The sequence below is a fragment of the Galeopterus variegatus genome, unplaced genomic scaffold (assembly GCF_000696425.1).
Source record: "Galeopterus variegatus unplaced genomic scaffold, G_variegatus-3.0.2 Scaffold5165, whole genome shotgun sequence".
NCBI classification, from domain to species: Eukaryota; Metazoa; Chordata; class Mammalia; order Dermoptera; family Cynocephalidae; genus Galeopterus; species Galeopterus variegatus.
This window is the reverse complement of record NW_007731276.1, coordinates 209031-232851: the sequence shown is the minus strand read 5'-3', so window position 1 is coordinate 232851 and position 23821 is coordinate 209031. Positions and strand designations below refer to the sequence as shown.

Genomic DNA, 23821 nt, shown 5'->3' with positions numbered 1-23821 from the left:
GCAGGGGAAGAGGGGGAGGGGAGGGGAGGAATAGTTTGTTAATATGATGGAACAGATTGATTTTACAATCAATCAATATGTTTGAATCCTCATCAGAAACACATATCTAACAGGGAAATCAAGGGTATAAAACTTCACTAAGAACTTAAGTGGACATTTTTTAAGTTCAAAAAGGGGCGATACTCAGAAAAATATTATGCATAATATTATTTGTAAAAGCGAAGTTTGACAGAGGCAGAATAGGGAAATCAAGGGTATAAAACTTCACTAAGAACTTAAGTGGACATTTTTTAAGTTCAAAAAGGGGTGATACTCAGAAAAATATTATGCATAATATTATTTGTAAAAGCGAAGTTTGACAGAGGCAGAATAAACTACTTATATATGAGTCTAAAATATTTATTAAAGGTTAAGTAGAAAAATTAATTTTGCAAGACTTCTTTTTCTAAGACATTTTTACTATGAATTATAATGTTTTTATAAATAAATAGAAACAGAGGTGCTAGAAAATTTTCAGAAAATTAGATGTTAGAAATTTTAGAAAAATTACATAAAGTTTTGCTAAAATATCAAAACTCAAAAATCTTGAGTTATTTTGCTAATTTGGTATTTTACTAACCTGTAGGAATTTCTGATTTAAGCACATCTAATTTTGTTGAGTTCCTGAGTTATTTAACTAAGGCGGCTATTTTTCTCTCACTGTGACTGCACATTACAACATCAGACTCTGTATCCAGTTTTGGGAAGACAAGGAAGTAAAATGGTTAAAAGTAAAGGCTTTGGAATCAGATAGACCCGCATTCGAATACCAGCATGACCTTTTGTTCATTCAATTGTTCATTTAGTCATATGCATTCAACCGGTATTTACTGGGATATATTAGTGAATAGAAAAAGTTCCCTGCCTTCCTCTACTCTAGTGGGAGCAGTCAGACAATACAACAACAAAATATGAGAAATGAATGGGTTCCATAGTATGTTAGAAAGTGATACATGCTATGAAGTGAGAAACAACAGGCCTGGGTGAGGGTCACAGAACTTGTGTGTGTTTGTGCCGGGGTCGTAGTTGGCCCAGAAACATAATTTTAAAAGAGATTTCAGACAAAACTCTCTAAGCCTCGGTACAGCCTTGCATAAAATGGTGATATTGGTACCTATCTCAGGGGAATAAAATAGATATTGTATATAGAGTGCTTAGCTCAGTTCTTGGCACACTGTAATAATGAAAAAAATAAAAATTGGGAATCATCCAAACGGGAATGGAAAAGAACAAAGTTAATTTTCTAACTCAATGGACATTTTTGTAAGCCAGTATTATACAGGGGTCCCCAAAGCAGCCAACTTTCAGAACAGAAAATACACAAAATGCACAATTCTCTAATTACTAAGCATTTTTCCTATGACTTTCAATGTGCTAAAACATTAGCAGCGTATAAGCTTCTCCTAGAAAGTGAATGAAACAACCCAATTGTTAACATTAGCATTATAGAGTTACTCTGAAGATATGAATAATTTAAAGTATTTGTGGCAGATTGTATTTTCTAAAACTGCTGTCAATAAATATTTTCAGTCCCACATGTTCTTCCGGAACCTTAAGCCTGGGAGGGTCTGCCCCAATGAGTAAAATGTTCAGAAGATGAGGTCGTCTGCCTCCCGAGGCTGGGCTGCAGGCTACAGAGCTTCTGGCTCCCTCTCTCTTCTGGCTCCACATGCCTTAGTAGCCCTGACTTCATGTGAGAAGTCTGTGCACCCTGAAGCAGCCATGCTGTGGGGAACAAATGGAGAAGCCACATGGAGGCAAAAGAGATGCCACAGGACCCTCTTCTGCTCTGAGTTTTCCCATCCCAGACACCAAACATGTAATTAACTGTGTCTTCTGATGTTCCCAGCCCCAGCCACTGTCCGTCTATAGCAGTGATAGAGCCTGCGTGGGAACTGCTAAGCAGAGCCCGGACAAACTGGAACCATGGCAGATAATAATGAAATCATCACTGATATGGTAAGCCACTAAATTTGGAAAGGTTTGTTACATAACAATAGACCCCTAGTACAGATATCGGTGCCTGGAAGTGGACTGCTGCTATTAAAACAATGTTGAAAATGTGCCAGTGGCTTTGGGAAATTAAAGACTGTTAGCAGAAGCTTGATGGCCCTCAAGAAAGCTCTTGGTGAGCTTAAAGGAAAGTGAGGAAGATGTTGGAGGCTGAGGGAAATGTGACACTTTTTATATTTTAGAGGAAAATTTAGCAATACTATAACCTGCAGTAATGAGAAAAATGGAACACACACTCAATAAACTGGGTGATCTAGCTAAGGAGGTGTTAAGGCAAAGTGTTAGAGTAAAATCTGAGAGTAAAGAGACAGGTAAAGAAAACACCATTAACTACAAAGGAGCCAGGACTATATGGGTTTGGAAATAAAATGGTTCTCACTGCCAGGTTGTCTAGAGGGCAAACAATTCTAAAGTTAAGAAATGACTTCGAAGCAGAGATGAAACCCAGGGCATTTTCAGGAAAACATGATCTAAATATGAAACCAAGCATTTATCTATGAGACTCTTGAGACCTCAGACAGATTTAAGTCAGTGCATCATAGACCTTTTCAAAGAAACAAAACCACAAGCCTGCTAAGAATATTAAGGGCATTTCCCCAAGGAATATTCCAGAGAGCTCCAAAATAGAGAAGAGATTATCTCAAAGAGATTTTTGGATGTGGCTTCTGACTAATGGAGTGAATTACAAATTGATTCACAAGAAACCCACAAGACTTTTAAAGGAATTGTATTAGTTTGCACTGAAAGGGGCGAAGTCAATACAAAATGAAGAGACTTTGGTCCCTCAAAATATGAGCAGGAAGCAGCTAAGAAAATTTCCAGCCCCAAACATGAGCCACCTCTTATGGACTGAAAATTATAATTCAAAGGGTGAAACCAAGATTCCAGAGCATGGATCTAAGAGGCATGGAAGATCATTTCCAGGCACTACGACTGAGTCCTCATCAAGGTACGTAGCAACATGTGTCCAGCTGATGTTCAGAATAGTGCAAACCAGTGACCACTGTGTGTACCCTGACTTCCTTTTTGAGCTGGATCATGCATAACAGTTATTCTATACCTGTCCCTCCAGTGTATATTGGTTGTGTGTGGGAAAAGAAGAGGACATTCTTGATGAGCTGTCCACCTAAGAAACTTACCTGTCCGCCTGAGGAGCCCGCACACCTGGATCTGATTTAGAGGATGAGATCTGGCCCTTGAACCTGATGTGATGATGAATGGAGGCTTTGGGAAATTTGAGGGAGGGGTTGGGTATATTTTGTATGTGGGAGGAATGGGAATTGTTTTGTACAGAGGGTAGACTGAGGCAGATTATACTTTCCAAAAAGTTGGCCACAAGACTATTTCCAGTCCTATCAAGCAGCAGAATCTAATTCTCCTTTCCTAAACCTGCAGGGGCCTTTGGGACTGCCCTGATGGACAGAAGTGAAGCTGTGTGACTTCCAAGGCTACTTGTACAAGGTGATGCAGCATCCACCTACATTCTCTTTCCTGGGACCTGAGCCTTTGAAGCACTGATATCCCATGTATGAAGTCCAATACCCTGAAGATGCCATGTTGCCAAGCAATGTCAAGACAACCTAGCAGTCCCAGTCCTGAGATGACTGGGACACTAGACATGCATGTGACTGGCTTTCAGAGAATCACAGCCACTTCAGTGCAGCTTCATGAACGACTCCAGTGCCAGCCACCCAGGTGAGCCCAGTCAACACCCAGAGCCCACGTGATGGCAGTGAAAGAATCACTGTTTTATTTAAATCACTAAGTTTAGGGTGGGTGGTTAAGTGGCAATAGGTAACTGATGTAGCATTCCCTCGAGGTTTGCTTTAGATTCAAGGAAGGAGAAAAAGCCTTTTTCATTAAACTGTTATACATGAAAGTAGCATGGCTTGTTAGGAGGCAGTGGGAGACTGGGCTCTGGAGTTCTGCCTGCCTGGGTCCAAATCTTGGCTGACAGAGTTAGCCAAGTCATGCCACTGCTCTGTGACTTGATGTCCTCATCCTTACAGGGGTTGTGATGACAGTCCTACTGCATAGGGTAGTTCTCAAGATTGAAGATACTTGCTTAATGCCCTGTGCATAAGAAACACTCAGAAAGTGTCAGCTGTTATCAACAGTTGACTGTTACCAACTACTATATAACCAGAAATTAATCGTGGGAGATTGCACAGTGTCCTTTAGTGTATGGTCTGGGGTCAGCAACGTTGGACCACTGGATACTTTTTTGATTGTGTAGACAGCACAGTTTCCTGTCCTACTTTCTAACTATTAAATTGGAATCTCTGGGGATTGGAACTGGAAATCTTCATTCTTTATAAACTAAAATTGGAAAGCCACAGTTAGAGAATTAAAGTCTAATTTGGTTTTGAGGCTTTTTCTGGGTGTGTGTGCGTGTGTGCACATGTTAAAAGTTCACTTACAAATGTGTATATACGGGTTATTAAAAATGATTAATAACATTAAGACATTAATGTTACATTAGTGTAAATTAATACATTAAGAGTTTCTAATTTTTTTTTCATACTAAGTTTGAGACTAAGAGCATGGAATGTCTCTCTTCTTATTTATCTTCAATGTTATTTAGAGTTTTGAAGTTGATTTGCATCTACCTGACAATGTCAATGAAATAGAGTCAGGAAGACATCCTATGGACCACAGGATACCTTTAGGGCAAGTTCTGGTGTCCTAACAGTTACTGGAGTGTTGGAATCGACATTCTCCAGCTGTTTCATTGCTTCATAAACTTGACTCTTGCCTGAGCGACCTTGGAATGATATAGCAATTTTTGTCTTGTTTAAGTTGTGTTAGAAATAATCATCTTCTCGGGCCGGCCCGGTGGTGCACTGCTACAGTGCGCCGCTTGGGAGCGCGGTGGCGCTCCTGCTGAGGGTTCGGATCCCACATACAGACCGGTTCCCGCTCACTGGCTGAGCGAGGTGCGGGCACAGCGCCGAGGTTTGCGATCCCGTTGCCGGTCCCGGTCCGGTACGGGTGCGACACTGAGGGTTGCGATCCGTTGCCGGACACGAAAAAAGACAAAAAGGAAAAAAAAAAGATAATTGGAATTATATTATTGTAGCTGTGTTGTGATTTATGCACATAGCTTTAAGTTATTGATTTTTATAATTTATACTGATTCCCAGAGCAGCAAGACGCCTCACCTACATTTAGGAAAACTCAAACAAAAGAGCATATTGCTTTGTCTATAGAGACTTTGGCCAGGTTAGAAACATTTTTATTCTATAGCTGGTTATTTGAGAAAGTCATCTCTCAGTCTAAATGGGCTTTACTTCAGTTTTCTGTGGGAATTGGGGGGGGGGGCATGGTAGTGGTGTGTGCCTGAAACTCTAACTCATATAAGCATTTCTGTGAGTTTGAAAAGGATGAAGAGAGGAATGAGAAAAATTAGAGAACAGAAAACAAGAAATGAAAATATAATTAGTTGGCAGACAGATGAATATCTATGGTGCAGATGCTGGATAGTATTTTGTCTAATTACACTAATAGGTGGAATAACAATTTCTTTCTAGTTCTCTGGGAGAGAAGTCTGTCTAGAGGTATTTTTCAGGAATTTATTTTCATCTCTGAGTACAGTAGAAATTTGGTATCCATTTTCCAACTCTTCTGGTGTGGTTTTGCTTAGTTTCAGAGCAAACTTAGCACTGGGCACAAGATTTATCACATAAAAGATTCTTAATTAAATGCCGGCTAGCTGAGTGGCCAGCTGGCTGCATGCATGATTGAATGCATCTACACACTGGACAGAAAAGGCTTGTACTGAGCCCTGATACATTGTAACCTTGTTACAGCACTTTCTTTTTCTGGTGGGAGGAGCTGTCCAGGCAACACTGTCACCTTCCCTCCCACCTTGTCTTAACTCATCGACTGTGCTCTGCACCCATGATGCTACTTGAATGTCCTTCCTGAACCTTCTGCAGTCCCCACAGCAGGTTAGTCCCCCTTGCTCTGCGTCCATAGCATCCTGATCCTGTTGCTATTACTCCATTTATCTTATAATTTGTTTTCCCATTTATCTCTCGCACGGGTCTGCGAGGTCTTTGGGGAGGAGCCGGGCTCATGGAGCACACTTAATGAGTATTTGTTGAATGTACTGCATCACGGGTGGTGACATGCAGTTGTACTCTCCTGTTATTTCCAGTAACATTTCTCAGAAGAGTATTCACGGGAGACCTAATTTCTTTCAATTTTCAGGTAATAGAAAAAAATATTATAAAGAGGCATCTGCTAAAACTATGCCAACAAACCAAGTCTGACACATCTCAAGGGTACATTTTGAACCCTGCCCAATTGTGCTCCTATACCTGTGGCTACTGAGTACTTGGAATGTGACTAATGACTAAGAAACTGAATTTTAAAATATATTTTATTTTAACTACTTTAAACTTAAAAGGCTCTGTGAGGCCAGGGGCTACTACATTGAACAACACAAGTTTAGACTGTACTAGAATTGTGGAGTACTGAGTGAGATGTCTAAGATGCTAGGATCAATTTCAATATTATGCTTCTCGGCCACCTTCGCTCCTGTCACAATGGCATAAATGGAAGCAGGGCCACTGCCACCAGCTGGCACATCACATAGGGCTCTGGGTGTAGCTACCTTTGTGATCATGGCTTAGAAATCCAGAGCACTGATATACTGAGTGACTCAGCCCCTCCCTTGTCCCTCTCCGACTCCTTAATGCTATAAAAACTAGCCTGTCGGGGCCGGCCCGGTGGCGCACTGGATAGTTCGCTGCTTGGGAAGCGCGGCGGCGCTCCCACCCGAGGGTTCGGATCCCACATACAGACCGGTTCCCGCTCACTGGCTGAGCGAGGCGCGGGAGCAACGCCGAGGGTTGCAATCCCGTTGCCGGTCCCTGGTCCGGTACGGGGGCAACACTGAGGGTTGCGATCCGTTGCCGGACACGGAAAAAGACAAAAAATTTTTTATCTCCTATGGTTTCAGAATAGCATTTCCTTTTTAATTGTTATATATATGTGTGTATATATATGCACACACACACACACACACACATATATATTTTGCTGCTCATAGGAGAGAGTTCAAGTTTTGAGCTCAACTGTTTCCTTACTATCTTATCTCCTTTCATATCTGTATGACTAATTGGGAACTGATTACCCCAAAATCTCAGCTCCAAGGCACTGGTCTTCTGATGTGCACACAAATGGTAAGCTTTTTTTTAGCCTTTACAAACTACCCTGGGGCCTACCTATCCAAATTTACAGAGCTTGTTTGCAGTGCTCAAATTTGCATGGGGCTCTGTTTTGTATACGCTGCAATGTCCAATTTTATTTCCTATTGGTTTTCAATTTCTGATACTATCTCGAGTCCTTGTTCCCCGTTCTCCTATCTCACTGGTCCTAGCATTTTAGATGCTATTCTCCTTATCCAAGCTGCCAAAGAGATCTTTCTTCTTATTCTGGTCACACCTTTTGAGATCTGCACCCTAAATCCAATATGGAAGTCTGAGTGTAACAACAGTGGAAATGAGATTCATCCCATTTTCTCAGGGAGTGTACTAATGATTCATTTAGATTCTAAACTTCTTCTAGTCTAATATGCCAGAAACAGGGCCTAACACACAATAGGTGATCAATAAAATCTGTTAAATTCATGTGTGTTCTAAGAAGCCCTTCCTCTGTTTTTCACAACTGTAAAAATTAATAATTAAACTAACTGTCACATGTACCCATCTATGAGAGATCTAAGAATGAAGTGACTTTTCCCTTTTTGCAGAAGTATTTCCAGAGTGTTGATGCAAAAAATTTATGTTATCTAGTCCCAAAAGTTTTGCTAATAACTGAATTTTGCTGCACAGTGATTCTACTCGGTGTGAATCATTTCACTTACCACATGATAAAGCAGGCTTAATTTTTAATTAGATATGATCACAGGAAAGCCTGATGAATGTTTTTAACCTTTTAATTAGTGAAGATTTGCATGGAGTAGCGATCCACTTTTTGAATTGGTGCTGGTTGGAGGCTGCTCATTCAATGTAGAGGTGGGGACGGGAATTAAGGAAATGATCTATAAGTAGCTTTTCCTTAAGAGGCTTAGAGATTTGAATAAACATTATTTATATTTAATGATTAAAGAGCCACTGGCAAGCCTACAATTGGATTTATTTCTATTAAGAATATATTAGGGCCACAGTACTGCCATGGGGCACTAGGACAGGAAGTCAGAGCATCAGTAACCCCCCCAAGGAGGCTCTACTCGCCCTTTGCTAACCTTCGCTCGCTGCTTCCTTGACTGCTGCCGACAGGCAGGCGCTCACAGCCTCATAGGAGGCGCTCAGCCGGGTGTTGGGGTCCCTCTTCGGCTTGGGTGGAGGCTGTTTCCGTGGGGACTGGAGGCCACTGCTGTCATCCATGCTGAACACCAAGTGCAGCGAAGGAGACCGGATGGACGGTCCAGCGAGAGACTGTGCCAGGATGTCCCCTGCTATGGGCACTGGGATGGAGCTGGAGTGGAAGGGCCTGGGTCCACCCTTGTCTTCAGCTCTTAGGGGAGACAGAACACAAACAGCCCACACCAGGGAGACCCAGGTGCGTTATTCAGGTCACAGGAAACCTGTTCAAGCAGGCACCAGGATGCCTCTTTGGCAAACAGCCCGTCCGGCTGTGGCTAGAAGAGGAGCACGCGGCTCCCTGGTGACCAGCTCGTCCAGGGAAAGTCGCCCAGCCTCACCTCCCACCTTACCATAAAGGAGCACGCTGGATATTCATCATGATTCCTTTTCAGAATTCGCTCACAAACGCAGCGCTATGTCAGGGGCTTCACATTTTCTATCGGGCATTCACTGAATGAATTTTTCACACTCTGATTATTAAGCAAATCAAAAAACTAGAATTTCAATCTGAATGATAATTTCTGGGAAATCCATCTTAATAGAGAGTTACTGATGCAGCAAATGCTGGGAGTTCATCACCGTTTCCTCTTGCAAAAGGAGCATAGATTCTACTTAAAACTATCAAAATTTAAAATTTACATTTTAGCATCCTCTCTCTCTCTTTTTTCCTTGCCATTTAAATTGACCAGCACTCATTTCATTATGTGTGGAACTATTTTTCCTTCATTACTCCATATGGTTGCCCAGTGCCAAGTGAACTGCTGGTATTCAATAAATAAACAGACAAATACTTCTTCACTTAATTTTATATCGGGCAAATGAATACATAATCAAATTGAGAAATTGGGGTGGCTGTTTGGTTCCAGCAGAGAAAATAATAAATATTATTCTGGAAGTCATATCAAATGAATAGTTATCTGGTTTAAAAAATTCCTTCTGGCTTCACATGTCAATGTAATCATGTACTAGCAATATGCCAAAGCGTTCATTTTATAAGGAGTTTCCGAGCGTTTGTTTTTATAATTATATCTTCCCATGGCAGCACACCAACAGGGCTGGAGCCTACCATGAGGCAGAGCCAGCCGCCCATGTAGAAAATGCGGTAGCTGCAGATGAAAGCGTGGTGTTCTGCGGATGATCTGTTTTCCCTGTAACGTTTAATTACAGTTTTCTATACAAAGGGAATTTTTTCAGTATTTAATCACTGAGATGTTTGAAGCTAATTAGTGAGAGACACATTGCCATTTCCACTTTAATAAAAAATTATTAGACATAGGCAGAAATGGCAAATGAGAGTCATTTTTAGTGAGAAACAACAAGATATTACCAAATTTCTATGGAAAAATAAACATCTCCCTGTCAATGAGTTAAGATTCCAAGGAACCAGGTTATAAATACTCTTATTGAGCTCACTACTTTCATGTTTTCAGACTGGTGTCTCAATGTTTTGGTCAGATTTCCAGAAATTTCTATAAGCCAGCCTTCTATACATGACACTTGTGGGAAAACGTCATGGGCCCAGCTATATATTTTTGCTAATGCAGAAATATTAGATGCTTTAAAACTTTGAGCATGCTTGAGATAAAGTGATGCACACATGGTAGCAATAATTACTTCATGGGACTAAACTAACACATGCAGCATCCGACTCATGAAGAAAGCCCAGGAAACGCATCTTTTTAGATTGCTGGGGGGTTTCAAATAACAAACCATGCATGCTTGTTCCTCTAACTACTGTCATATTTGATTGAACTTTGCATTAAGGGCTATTGGAATTTTCATGACTCCATTGAGTCTTGTCACAAAGGTAATTAAAGTTGCATACTCCGCCTTTACCTTCTGGTGCCTTCCTCTAGCCTGTTCCTGTCCAATTTCTCTTTATGGTGGACAGGACTCGTTTCATTCCGGAGCCGGTCGTTTTCCCGGGCAATGTCCGAAGCATTCTGGATGACCAGCGCGTCGTAGGTTCTTAGCCCCATGTCCTCTGTGTTCTGCAGGAAGCTGTTGATGGAAGTGACCTCTTGTTGTCTGATGCTCATTTTCTGAAGCAAGTGCTGGCGTGCTAGAAATCCTCTTATAACTTTTAAAAAAGAACACAATCACGGGTCAGTGAACAGAGCAAAAGTGAAAAGCCCAGACACACACAATCAAAAATCACAGTATATTTATATCTGAACAGCTCTAAAATAAGATACATTTAACCCAGAATAAGAATTTAAGAAAGTGTTCTGATATATTAAAATGGATCCCTAAATTCAGTGGTGACAGCAATAAACAGCAAAAATCCTTGGCCTGAATGAGATCCTGCAGGCAATATTTACAATAAAGGCTCTTGCACTTTTTTTTGTTGTTTGTTTGCACAAACTGGACATTGATGGACTGGAGTTAAAACAATGGAAAAGAACTAGCCCCAAATCCCAAAGAGTTTTGGGGTGTGGCTCCAACTGGGCCATTCTGGGATGCATGGATCATCTTCGCACTTTTTTTTGTTGTTTGTTTGCACAAACTGGACATTGATGGACTGGAGTTAAAACAATGGAAAAGAACTAGCCCCGAATCCCAAAGAGTTTTGGGGTGTGGCTCCAACTGGGCCATTCTGGGATGCATGGATCATCTTTCATTATATCAGATTATCACAGAAACATCTACGGCTCGTGGAGTTAATCTTTGAAAGTATCATGCATGTAGTGCTTCTAGGACTGTGATTTAATTCCTAGAGAAATTAACACTGCATTTAAGACTCTGGGAAGAGATTGCGTAGAAATACAGGACATCCTTTCTGCTCTCCGCGAAAGGAGAGTGACAAATGCGTAAAACTTGGGGGGAACAGTGAGTGAAAATGCTTTGAAATTATTAATATATCATTAATAAATGTAAGAATTGAAAATGAAAATAAAAAAACCCCTTTAAAGCCGCCTCTGTGTGTCATTTTTATAATTTAATACTGAAACTAAATGAAAAACTATATCATTATCTCAGTTTTGGACACGATGGTAATTTTCTTAGGGAGACTAAGAAAATTCCTCCAGGTAACCACAACCAATGAACGGTAGACCAGGGTTCAAATCTCTCTGTACTTAGGAAGCCAAACACCATTTCCTCAGCCTCCAGTCATTTAGATGTGATCTGTGGCTCTCCAGGGGCAGATCCCCAACTGGGAACACGCAAGGAAGCATAGCTGCAATCAATAAGAGGAAGAACTTTTCAACAATTAGCACAGGGTGGAAATGGATCAGGCTGCCTCCTGAGAAAGGGAGTTGGCTTGGGGTCCCTGAGCCTGTAGAAGACAGAACAGTGGCCTCTCCTCACGGGTGCTGTGGACAGGTGCCATTCGAGGAAATCTGATTTACAAATTTCAACCTCTATGATGCTGTCCCTTCCAATCCTAAGTTTCTAGGATTAGAGGAAGTTGTTATGATTATAGAAGATCTATAATTTTAGGGAAAACGAGTGTGTTAGCAAAGACACTTTATTCTTGTCTTTGGGGTAGGGAGAAGCTTATAAAACATTGAGTGCTTTAAAATATGCCAAGGCTAACCTTGATCTTAGCCAAAAGGCCGAGGAAAGATAAAACCATTATTCTATCAGAAGGAGAGAAGAAATCTAGAGTAATTGGGGGGGGAAGGAGAGGGGGATGGGGTAAGATTGGACAAGGGGCACAAAGAATAATTATGATTTGTAACAATATATATGTTAGTAATATTGATTTGATCAACATATCTCAATGTTGAACCCCAAAAATATGTATAATCAATTTTGATTCAATAATAATAATAATAATAATAATAAATAAAATAAAATATGCCAGGCCTATAAAAAAACAAATATTTGGATTATATATGATATCTGCTTTGATGCCTCTATTAGATTAGATGGTAGAAAGCTGAACATAACTTTCCACAATTAAGGCTTCAGAGGAAAATAATATGCAGACATCTAAAACGCTCAAGGTTATTATGGCCCATCACCGAAACCTAATAATAATCAACCACATTGTATATCGACAAAATAAAAATTTAAAGGAAAAAGAAAAAATAAAAAAATAAAAAAAAATGCTCAAGGTTTTTTTTTTTTTTTAGGTAGCAAAATTAAACGTTTAGTTGCTTTGAAATGCAGTTGCGTTAACTATAAAACAGTCGTGCTGAACTAATCTAAAGGGAAAAAAAATAAACAGCAAAAGTTATAATCAGATTTTCAGGAATATAAAATGTGGAACAAATGAAGAAGTATTAGTTATGTGAGAAGCACACTGAAAGAGAAAAGAGGCAGAAGACATTAAATTGGCCTGTTCGCTTGCTCTTTCTTGTTGCATTAAAAAAATTGAGACATTGACTTTTGGAAGGGTGAAGGTGAGAGTATATTCAAGATGTTTAATCTCTTGGAATAAAGAGAAGATTAATGTGGATAAGCCAGACTCCCTCTGACCTCCTACCACAGCAAAGCTATTCATTGGATTCACATTCACCAGCAAATCTATTGTCCCACATCCAGAGGACTCTATTTCCTCACATTTCATATGAGCAGCCTTTTAAAATTCTTTAAAAATGCTATACCAGTTGCTAAAAACCGGTATCATTAATAAGGGACAACTTATAAAAATAAACTTGCCACAAATGGATATTAATGTTGTTGACTTTCTGACAATTTAACAAGACTAAATGATTAAATTTAAAACTAAAAACTAGCTTTCTTTCCCACAAACGTTTATAAATGAAAAAAAAGAAAGTTGTCTACTGAGAGAGCAAAGAGCCCCCGACAGAGAGTCCACAGAGTGCCCAAGGTTGAGGGGGTAATTACGAGTGCCCGCAGAAGTGCTGTCACTCGGAGCAGGAGATCACTGAAATGCTCCCAGATGTGCGATGAGCCTTTTAAATCTGCCCCTGCTGGAGGAGACCAGTGCCAAGTCACACTGGGGCCAGCAGAGGACTCGTGCTCCCCTCTGACTTCTCCCTCCTCCTCCTCAACCCTGGGGGAGCAGAGGAAGCTGGGCACACAGGTGTCAGTACCACACCTACCCCCCATGGAATATTCTGTACCGAACAGGCCTGAAACGGCCAAGGGGGATGTTTATAACTTGGAATGCAGTTCTGAAGTGGACATACTAAATTCTGAACTGAGACGCTTTGAGGAACTAGCACACAGCAAGACTTTTTATGATCGAAAAATGAGGGGACCCATTGAACATACACACAGGAGTCCCACAGAGGCCTGAACAGATTTAAAACTGATTTCTGCATCCTATCAGGTTACCTTGTTAGATTAACGGTTTCAAATATATCAGAGAGCTAAAATCACTAAAAGTCCCACCAAAAGCTAGCATATAAGTGATTTCTCCCTCTTTTACCTTTCTTTAAGGAAAATATACCTCTTTATATAATACAATTAAATTATAAGCAAATTAAAATTTAAAAATTTTCTTAAGCATATACATTTTATGTGTTATACATATGTTTTTGAAAATGTACCCATTATCAACAGTCACTTGGGTTTTTATAGGAAAAATCAAATTCTAAATGGAGCTTCTCCCAAAGTTACAATGAAATGGTGCTATCTGCTGCCAACGATAGCAACCCTAATATTATCATCACTTCACAAAGGAAAAATGAAGTCAAGGACTTTTCCAAGGCTTGTGTAGAATTATAGAAAACGTTGTTTGGCTGATTGTCTTGATCCCACTCTTCAAACTCTGGCGTACCTGCGGTGCTTCAGCTGCACCTGACTGCCAGGTGGGAGCTCTTCCCTCTGCAGAGTCAAGGGTATATTCTCAATGTCCTGGACTTCTTAAAATGATCAACAAGGCTGAATAGTTGCACGGTAAGGGATGCATAAATAACGATATATATAAATCCTCTCTTCCAAATTGTGATTAAGGTGGAAATTTATAAAGCTTCATATGGAATGATTATTAAATAATGCATGAGCAGTGTCTACAAATGCTGGTTTAGAGAAAGGTACATAGCAAACTAAGCCACAGTGCTTCCTAAACACCCCAAAATGACTTGCCTGAAAGGAGCATCTGGGAATGGATAGCATGGTCCACTATGATGCAGGTCCCACTGACATTTAAACTTGGGGGTGCACTAAACCATGCTGCATCTCACAACTCAAAGAAGTTCAGAAATGTCATTGTACAACTCTTACCTTTTTGGCAGGTTATAATTTTTCTCTGCAACTGCAGGCACAAGTCATTGAGCTGGTCAGCATGCCAGTATTTTAGAAACACTTTTCGGATTCCCATCTAAAATGCAAACAGCAGGGAAATGGTTAACAGCAAGAAGATGTCAAAATGGTGATGCGGAAATAATCAGATAAAAGATTTTTCCAGCAGAGGGTTAGAAGGAACAAACTAACAAAATTAATTGTAGTACATCTCTTATTTTTTTAACACTATTACATTTAATCAAAATCCCAAAGGTTTTGTTTTACGTGTGTTTGCTGTGTGTACATATTGTCACTAATGTTTGCAAATGCCTATGCACTCCTGATGTGGTGGATGAACCATGCAACGCAAAAGAGAAATGTTGGTCTTGACTCTTTATCGGAAGGCAAAACCATCCCCATGAATTCTCACATATCCCAGAGCCAAACCCTTATTTTTACTTTATGATATTTTTCTTTCCTCAACTTAAAGCAGGGAGATTGAGTCTGTGTAAAGAAAAATGAATACACAAAAAGATGAAAACAAAATACAAAGATGACACATACAATTGTTTCAACTATTTTTTCCACTAGACCATATATCTTATTTTTACTTTATGATATTTTTCTTTCCTCAACTTAAAGCAGGGAGATTGAGTCTGTGTAAAGAAAAATGAATACACAAAAAGATCAAAACAAAATACAAAGATGACACATACAATTGTTTCAACTATTTTTTCCACTAGACCATATACGATTATAAATTGAATCTTTATACAACTGCCATTATGGAACTTCAGCACAAAAGTAAAAAGTCTCAAAAAAGTCATTTCTGAGTAATAAATCTTCTAGATGCTTGCACAAACCATAGATATGCAATGAACACACTTCTCCAGAACTTAAAAAGAAATTTCAGCATGACATCAAATCAATTTCTACAGAAAGCTCTAGTGGCCTGCAACGTTCTACTATTGATGAAAATAGCTGCCAAAGAAAATTATAAAAACACATAACAATAAGGCACATCCATACAATTTGTACATAATTTTCTTCTGTGCTGTACTTATTTTCTAAGAACGCACAGGACTGTGGCAGGTGTGAGGAATACCCCTTGTATACTAAGAGCTCATGGTCTCTTGGGAGAAGCAGACTCAGTAATTGCAGAAGAGCCTGGTAAATCCTAATGTGAAATGTAAGAAAGCTCTGAGGCAATATTCTGTTAGATACAGGAGAAATCCTGCTTGTGATATGTTCATAATCCTATTCTCAGCACTTGAGACAAACACCACTACAGTGAGAAGACAACGAATATGTGTGCTTCTAAGCATGAGCTGGGACATGAAAATGCTAACACCGTAGCCTGTGCTACACATCACAGTGACACCAGCAGCTTGCACAAATGTGCATGCCATTAGGTATCAGGAATGCTTGCAGGCCAGACTGGTCTTCAGGGTGCTTGGCCAGAGATGTTTTATGAATCATTTCATATGGAAACTGAGTTCACTCCAGACCTGTTTTATCACTCCACATTTTTCCACCTAACTCTTCCCTTAGTCATGATCTGTCATCTTAATGCAACTCATAGTTTAGCTAGAGACCGTGACCTGAGTCTTGCATGATGGCAGTCAGGCTGATTCATTAGATGAACAAGCAAAGCTCGCAAGCACTGGCCTATTTCAGAGGTCTCTGGTTGACTAGATGTTCTTCTTTGTTCAGTTTTCTTTCAGTTGGTTGACATTTGAGATCGTCACATGGGTGGGTGGCTACTGAGAACTGTGACTTTATTTCTTCATTGTATTGCCATTCTCTCCCTAGTTATTTTCCATAATTCATCGTCTTTTTTTCCCCAACTGCTGACTTATTTTGGCAGTCAACAGGAAGAACAGTTGGTCCTGTCTGTGAGCTCTGCAGAACAAATCTGTGAGACAGGCCTTGGGAAGGAGTAGGCATGCCACCTCTCTGTTCATTGCTGCTTGTAGAATGAAACTGACTGTGGGAAACTACATCCCAAAGGCAAAATCCATACCAACCTGGGTTCCAAAGCAAAACTCCAAAAGAATGATGGCTGACAATACTACACATTGGGTGGACTCAATAATGATCATGGGAGGAATTAGTATGTGGAAGGAGAGAAACAGGGGAAAGACCTGAATGGAAACAGGAGAACTGAATTCTAGATCCACTCCCTTAATTAAATGGAGACCCTGGGCAGGAAGGGAGTGGAATGAGATGACTGAGATCTCTCACAATGACATTTCCAACAGCCATTCAAAAAACCAAAGAAGGTTTATCTCGAGCATTGTGCTAGATCTGGGGACACAGAGGAAGTCCCTGCCCTCAGGAGCTCATGGTTTACTGGGCAGTTCAGCAGTGAACACATTCCCTCAATCACAATGACATTTCCAACAGCCATTCAAAAAACCAAAGAAGGTTTATCTCGAGCATTGTGCTAGATCTGGGGACACAGAGGAGGTCCCTGCCCTCAGGAGCTCATGGTTTACTGGGCAGTTCAGCAGTGAACACATTCCCTCAATGATACATGCTCAGTACAATGATAGAGTTTTGTCCAAGGAGCAGGTGGGACCCACCGAGAAGCATGTCACGCAAGTCATTTGTCTTTGAGGGATGAGTAGGAACTTTCCAGGGCATCTTGGTATGGTGGGAGAAGATGAATGTGAGACAGAGAAACTAGAATGTGAAAGGCAAGGACCAGAAAATGACAAACCATGTGGCAGCTCAGCTGTGTGGATAGTGAGGAGCAAGGAGGCCACACGTGTAACTGGTAGCCACCTCAAGAAGGGTATTTTAGGAAAAACATGAACATTTTCCTTGTGGGCAATTGAGATATGCTAGAAAATTTAAAGGGGATCAAGTCTAAATTTTATAAAAACATTTAAAAAATTTGTTTTGAATTTTACAAAGTTACTCTTGAAAAAAGGAGAATGGATTTTTGGGTTGGGCTGTGGGAGGCACTTGGCAAGGCAGGGCAATGCAATGCAACTAAAGATTTGGGGTCAGCAGGTTCTGCAACTGCTGCTGGTCTGTTGGCCAACTCCTATTTATCCTTTGTGACTGAAATCAAACCTTGTCTCCATTGCAAGATTTATGAAGCCCACTTCTCCACTTCCAGTAGGGCTTTGACATCCTTTGTGCTCCCAGAGCACCCTGTGAATGATTCTTTATTTTTCTTATTAGACTGCATTGTATATTTTTCATTATATGTATTTACATCCCCTGAAGAATGTGAACATGTATTCTTCAAAGGCACAAGTGGTAGGATGTGGGCAGGAAGGATTCAGATTAAAAAAAAGAACAGAAGATGAATTGTGAAGTCCTTTTAAAGGATGAGTCATGGAGACAGATGATGATATTTTCTAGGATGAAAATAAGGTATGATGGAAAATGCAGACTGAAGTCAGACCCTGAAGTCAGTCAGTGATCCAGAAACAAGCCATGGAAGGTGGTAGATGACAGAACAAATAACGGAGGGTCAAAAGAAAGGCACGAGTGGAGGAAGAGGGTCCACCGGTGCTGTAGCCACAGATTAGGGACCAAGGATGCAGCTGACCCGCCTCCTCTAAGACAAAGAGAGTGAGAAAGAAAGAGTAAAACCTCATAATAGAGTATTTTCAGAAAACACCCAGTGTTTGATTCAGATACGGAGGCTACACTAGAAGAGGAGTAAATACAGAAGATGAACTGCATTTTTCTTATAATGTAGGGGAGATTTCACAGCACCTGATGGTGGGCATTTGAGAAGTGGACTGAGGGTTTTTCGGGGAAGATGAGCTTGTTAGGTCGGACATGGAGGCAGAAAGGTGGGGACTGGAAGCACAGGGTGTGCAGGAGGGAAGGTGGAATGCCAGGTAGGCAGATGCATACCGTGGCAGGAAAGAGAAGGACAGGCCTGCTCTCAGAGCTCCTGGTGGAGTTTTGGTGTCCTTGTGCCTATGCAAATCTGTCCTGCCGAGGTGCAGCCAAGAGTTCTGTGGTGACGAGGGGCCCTGGGCTTTTTCTTCACTGGGAGAAGGATCGAAATATGAACTCACAGGTATCCCGTTAAGACATCGTGACAATGGCTGCCTATGGTGCCGCCATTACATTCAGGTGATTTTAAAAATTCTTCATTCAACTATTTGGGCATACTTAGCAGGTACCCAATCGACAATTTTATTTTATATCATTTTGTTTCATACAATTTATTTGTAAATTAGCAATATTTGGAGATGCTCACTGGAAGTTTTAGCATTTGTTTGACGTTGCTGGTCTTTTAGAGATACCATGTTTGTGGTGCGTATGTCTGCTCTCCTGAAAGAATGAAATTAGAAGTTTAGTAGTATTTTGGGGCTCTTCCTCAGAAACTGTCCTGAATCTGGTCCCGAGAGGCTTCAGTGAGGACACAAATCTCAGGATATTTCTTTCACACAAAGACCCAGACAAGATCACACGAATTCTGAATGTTTAGAGATTTATATAGTCTACGAATGGCATTGACTGGGAGAAAATTGTGCCCGGTTTTGCTTTTTTTCTGTGGAATGAATGTTATGGTGTAATCTGTATCTTAGGGTGCTATATATCAAACCCCATAAAATAAGATCCATCTGAATCAGACCAAAGGTTCAGGTCAGCTCCATTCTGGATTCTGGTAGCATGCTTATGTCGAAGGATGTCTCTCACTAACCAGAGAAAAGGAGAGACTAAAATGTTCTCCAGCGGAGCCCTCTCCCTGTGCACTCCTAGATGCAGAGTGTTCTTATCTGAGATGAAGATGCTAATGTCATCCTGACTCCTGTAAAAGTAAACCATCTGTGAATTACAGTCATCGCTATTTTTATTAGAAAACCATTAGGATTATTTTTTTTTGGAAGTGACAGATTTTAAAAGATTAAACAAACTTGTCATTGATGACTTCCAAAGCTCCATTTACTGTTACAGTTTTCTGGGATTTTTTTAAAGAGATGTAGGCTGTGGAAGTACAGACAAATGCTAGAATGGCGGTTGAGATGGAGGATAGGTGGCACGGAACCTGTGTTAGAAGAGACATGTCAAGGGGACTTGTGTAGCACTTCCTTTTAAAGGAAATTTTTAGGCATGCTGTGTGTTTCTGGCAGTACCTTTGAAGTAGCATTTACCGAGAAAAAATATAGCTATTATCCTTTGATACTTTATATGAAGCACATTTTCCTCTGTATTAACAAAATTGAAAAAAAAAATGACTAATGTAGAAATAATCTTACATACTGGAAGTATAGAAGAATAGTGATGCCCCTTATTTTGTTATACCCATCCATTCTTGTAGGTTTAAAGAAGCCCCATCTATTATTTGTGTCCTGTGTCTGAGTGACTAATGTAGAAATAATCTTACATACTGGAAGTATAGAAGAATAGTGATGCCCCTTATTTTGTCATACCCATCCATTCTTGTAGGTTTAAAGAAGCCCCATCTATTATTTGTGTCCTGTGTCTGAGTTGATTTTGTTCACTCATTTACTGCCACCGAATGATGCGATGAGTAATTACTTCCTATGTAGCTAAGTTAAAGGAGAAATCTCAGGTCATGTGGCTCTGCTTTGACAAAAGAAAGACACATTAATTAAAACGATGCGAAGCTCTTTGGTTACACATAGGCAATACAGACAAATGACTAAAATCTATTTACAGAAAAATGACTAAGCAATAGTACATTTTTTCCCAAGGAATGTGTTCTCATGATATCTATGGCAGACCAAATTGATAGGATTCGTCACCACAGACAGAGCAAAAGAACAGAGTGACCATAACCCATACAGTTTTAGTTCAGTTTTAGTAATCATCTGGCTCAACCTCTTCATTTTACAAGAGAAGATACGTTTTAGGGAGAATTTATGACACATGCACAGTGATACAGAAAGTTATTGCCAGAGATAACATTAGTCTGGGTTCCCTAGGCTCCAAACTAGAGTCAACACGTACTCCTGACACTGTATCATTGTAAATGGTAACATGCATATTAATCACCTGAAGATCTTGTTAAAACATGGGTTCTGATTCAATAGGTTGGGATGGGGCCTGTGATTCTGCATTTCTAACAAACTCCTAGATGATGCCTGTTCTGTTGGTCTGCAGACCACACTTTAAGTGGTTATGATATAGGAGGGGCTCAGTTTCCCTGGGCTCAGGTTTCAGGACATGCCTCTGGGTTTCCAGCCACTCCCTGAGGTCTCAGGCCCCCTCCTCTGAGCTCTCCCCTGTAGGAAAGTTACTGTTGCCAATCAGACCTATTTTCAGCACCAGCCCAGAGAAAATGAGACCACAAAGGGCTGGCTTATGCAAGTTCAGTGGCTGAGCATGCTCCACAGAGAGCACAGAATAGTCTTGAATATGCCTGGTGCATGCGATAGGGTCTGACCAATGAACATGCTCCAGGAATGGACTGACTGAGCATGTGCAAGACTAAATGTTGCATAACTGGGAGCCACACCCTTAATTGAATATTCATTAGACAGAGAAACTATAAAAGCCAACACCCAGCTGAAAGCAGGGGTTATTGCTAGAGGAAGCCTGCACTTTGCTGGCTGAGGTGTGTATACCTTACTTTGTATCAGACTTACTCTCAGCAAGCTGCTACTCATTGTCTTGAGCCAGCCTGCACTTTGTACTGAACTTTAAGTATGTTTTTCTTGCTTTGTGTTAGACTTGATGTCTGCACTGAACTTACTTTTGTGTTAAACCTGGTGTGGGCCCTGCTCAGTCTCTGGGGGGAGCTAGGCCACACTCTCTCGGTGGAACCTGCATTTCTTATCTGTTCTATCAAACCTGCTCTCACTTTCTACTGTGACTCTGCCCTTGAATTCTTTCCTGTAGTGGAATCAAGAACATGGTAAGAGGACTGGGTGGGTTGAGCCTACTACCAGGCCCCCTGGACCCTACCTCCGACATCAGTTAGGTTCTAGGTCACTTTCTCTTGAAACTTAACTTCTGTGACAAACTCACGTGATCCCCTCCCCTGTGTCTGTCACCTCTGTTCTCGTGTTTGTCACAGGCTCCTACATTTCTGCTTCCTAATTAAATGCTATCTATCTTCAGAGTTCTCCAGTAAATACTCCTCTCACATTTTATAGTCTCCCTGGATAAGTTCTTTATTCCAAAAATTTCCACTACAGACAACTTATCGATTTATACGTTTATCTGATTCAGACCTAGGTAACCCATCTTCTAATGGACACATTTATTTTGATGTTTTGAAGGCATCTTAGCCTCATATATTTTCTTCTTCCTGTAGACGGGATTCTTATCCTATAATTCCCACCTCGATAAATGAGATGATCCCTGAGCACCTCAATCCCGAGATATCTGCAAATATCATTCCTCCCACACAATTTTCCATTCATCTATACCCACTATTTTTCTTTTTGGGCTAATGGAGCCCTCATCAACTTATCCCCCAATCCAGAACCCCAAGAGTCATCCTAATTTAGTCCTAAGTCCTACTGATATCTCTAGAATCCACAATTTCAGTGGTGTCCTAAATGACCATGGGTCCATGTGGATCTAGTTTCTAAACTATCTTCAGAGTGAGCTTTCTGAACATCAACCATACTATGCTATTTTCTCACCTAAGATTATTTAATAGCTTGCCATGATCTTCAGAATGATGTATAAAAGCCTTTGAAATATTTATTAAACTTTCTATTGTATAGTCCTTTTTGACTCTTTTTCTTTCTTTTTAAAATTGTGGTAGGAACACTTAACATGAGATCTACCCTCTCAAATTTTCGAATGCACAATACAGTGTTGTTAACTACAGACACAATGTTGTACAGCAGACCTCTAGCACTTATTCAATGCATTCAAACCGTGCTCAAACTATATCACATTGCTTGCTGATTTGAAATCGGAACTTGATTTTCTCCTCTGCCTTAACCTATTTTATTTCCTTTTTCTTCAAAATCCTTCTCTGCAATCATCTACTGGGTTAGCTCCTACTCATCCTTTCAAACCCAGATGGCTTAGTAAACGCCCTGTTTAGTGTGCACCTTACAATAATGAATTCATTACAGTAGCACTTCTATGTCTCTGAGGTACATTGTATACATTTCTATAATAGCACTGAATCTTGTTTTGTCATTATTAGTCATTATTTGTATACCTATCCAAATTAACTGTGAAATACTTATGGGCTCAGATAATGTTGGGAACATATAAAGGTCATAATTTACACAAACTAAGGTGAAAAAAATGAAAGGAAATGGATTAATGAAATAGAGAAGGCAGAATTTCAAAGAAAGTGATTTTAATGGACACTAGCTGTAACATGAGCTCTGATATTTAAAAAAAAAATCATCCATCTAAAATAATTAAATTGCAAACATTTAAAATCTGTTTAAACTACTTGATTAATTCATTTTATAAAAATACATTTAACATGATTCAAGAAAAAAAATGTTAAATTTCATATTTCCAGTGCCATCACCTCTGGCCCAGGATTATTTCAGACCAAAGTCTAGAACAGAACTCATTCCCTATTCTTTACCTGCTCTTTGACTCACCTTGCACACAGCCTTCCATTTATTAAAATTCCAGAAACTTCTATTATTCCATTTTGTCTGTAAGCTAAAAATGCATACTTTTGGGTTTAGCATTCAAAGCCCTTCATAATATGATCTTTATTATTCTCTGAAGAGGTAACTCTTTTTACTCCTCTAAAAGAGATGCTTTTTACTGTTATTTTAAATTCCCCTACACTCCCTTGGAGCAGGAAACCAATGCAAGTCTTCTTTATACCAAGGGTTGATAACCTCCTATGTGCAGAGTTCTCACTGAGTCATATTAATATTGCTGTCGATGCTGTGCTAGATACTATCCCTTCATGTCTATGTCTGTAATTATTGAAGTGCTTTACTAACATGGATTGTATTTTAATAAGAAATGTTTTATGTGAATGTGAGTTTCTTTGCTGCAAAAATTCTGTATTTTCATTATCACTAAAGAGAAATAAATCTTTGAAATTTTCAATCTCTCTTGCTCTAAAAACATTAGCACTATTCTAATAAATACCTCTAGCTTAAAGACCGGATTTGTAATATCATAGTTGTATTAAATGTAGCCACCTTTTTTTCATTATAATATTAACATCCCAGAAAAATACTCTGGTATCTTTCAAAGTGTGCTACGAATGTACATCTGTTCTCAGTTTTTGTTTTTGTTTTTTTTTTTGGTCTTTTGTCTTTTTCCGTGTCTGGCAACGGATTGCAACCCTCAGTGTTGCCCCTGTACCA

General features: G+C 40.0%; 1 protein-coding gene across 1 annotated transcript in view; it reads right to left on the bottom strand.

The window, feature by feature from the left end:
- MYO16 (myosin XVI) overlaps positions 1-23821 on the bottom strand; it is a gene marked incomplete at both ends in the record, with an annotated part of 268499 nt that overhangs the window by 43546 nt on the left and 201132 nt on the right. The window contains 3 exons of the mRNA XM_008589028.1: positions 8306-8577; positions 10263-10506; positions 14568-14664. Of these exons, the coding sequence (XP_008587250.1) occupies positions 8306-8577; positions 10263-10506; positions 14568-14664 (613 nt within the window). The remainder of the gene's footprint in view (positions 1-8305; positions 8578-10262; positions 10507-14567; positions 14665-23821) is intronic.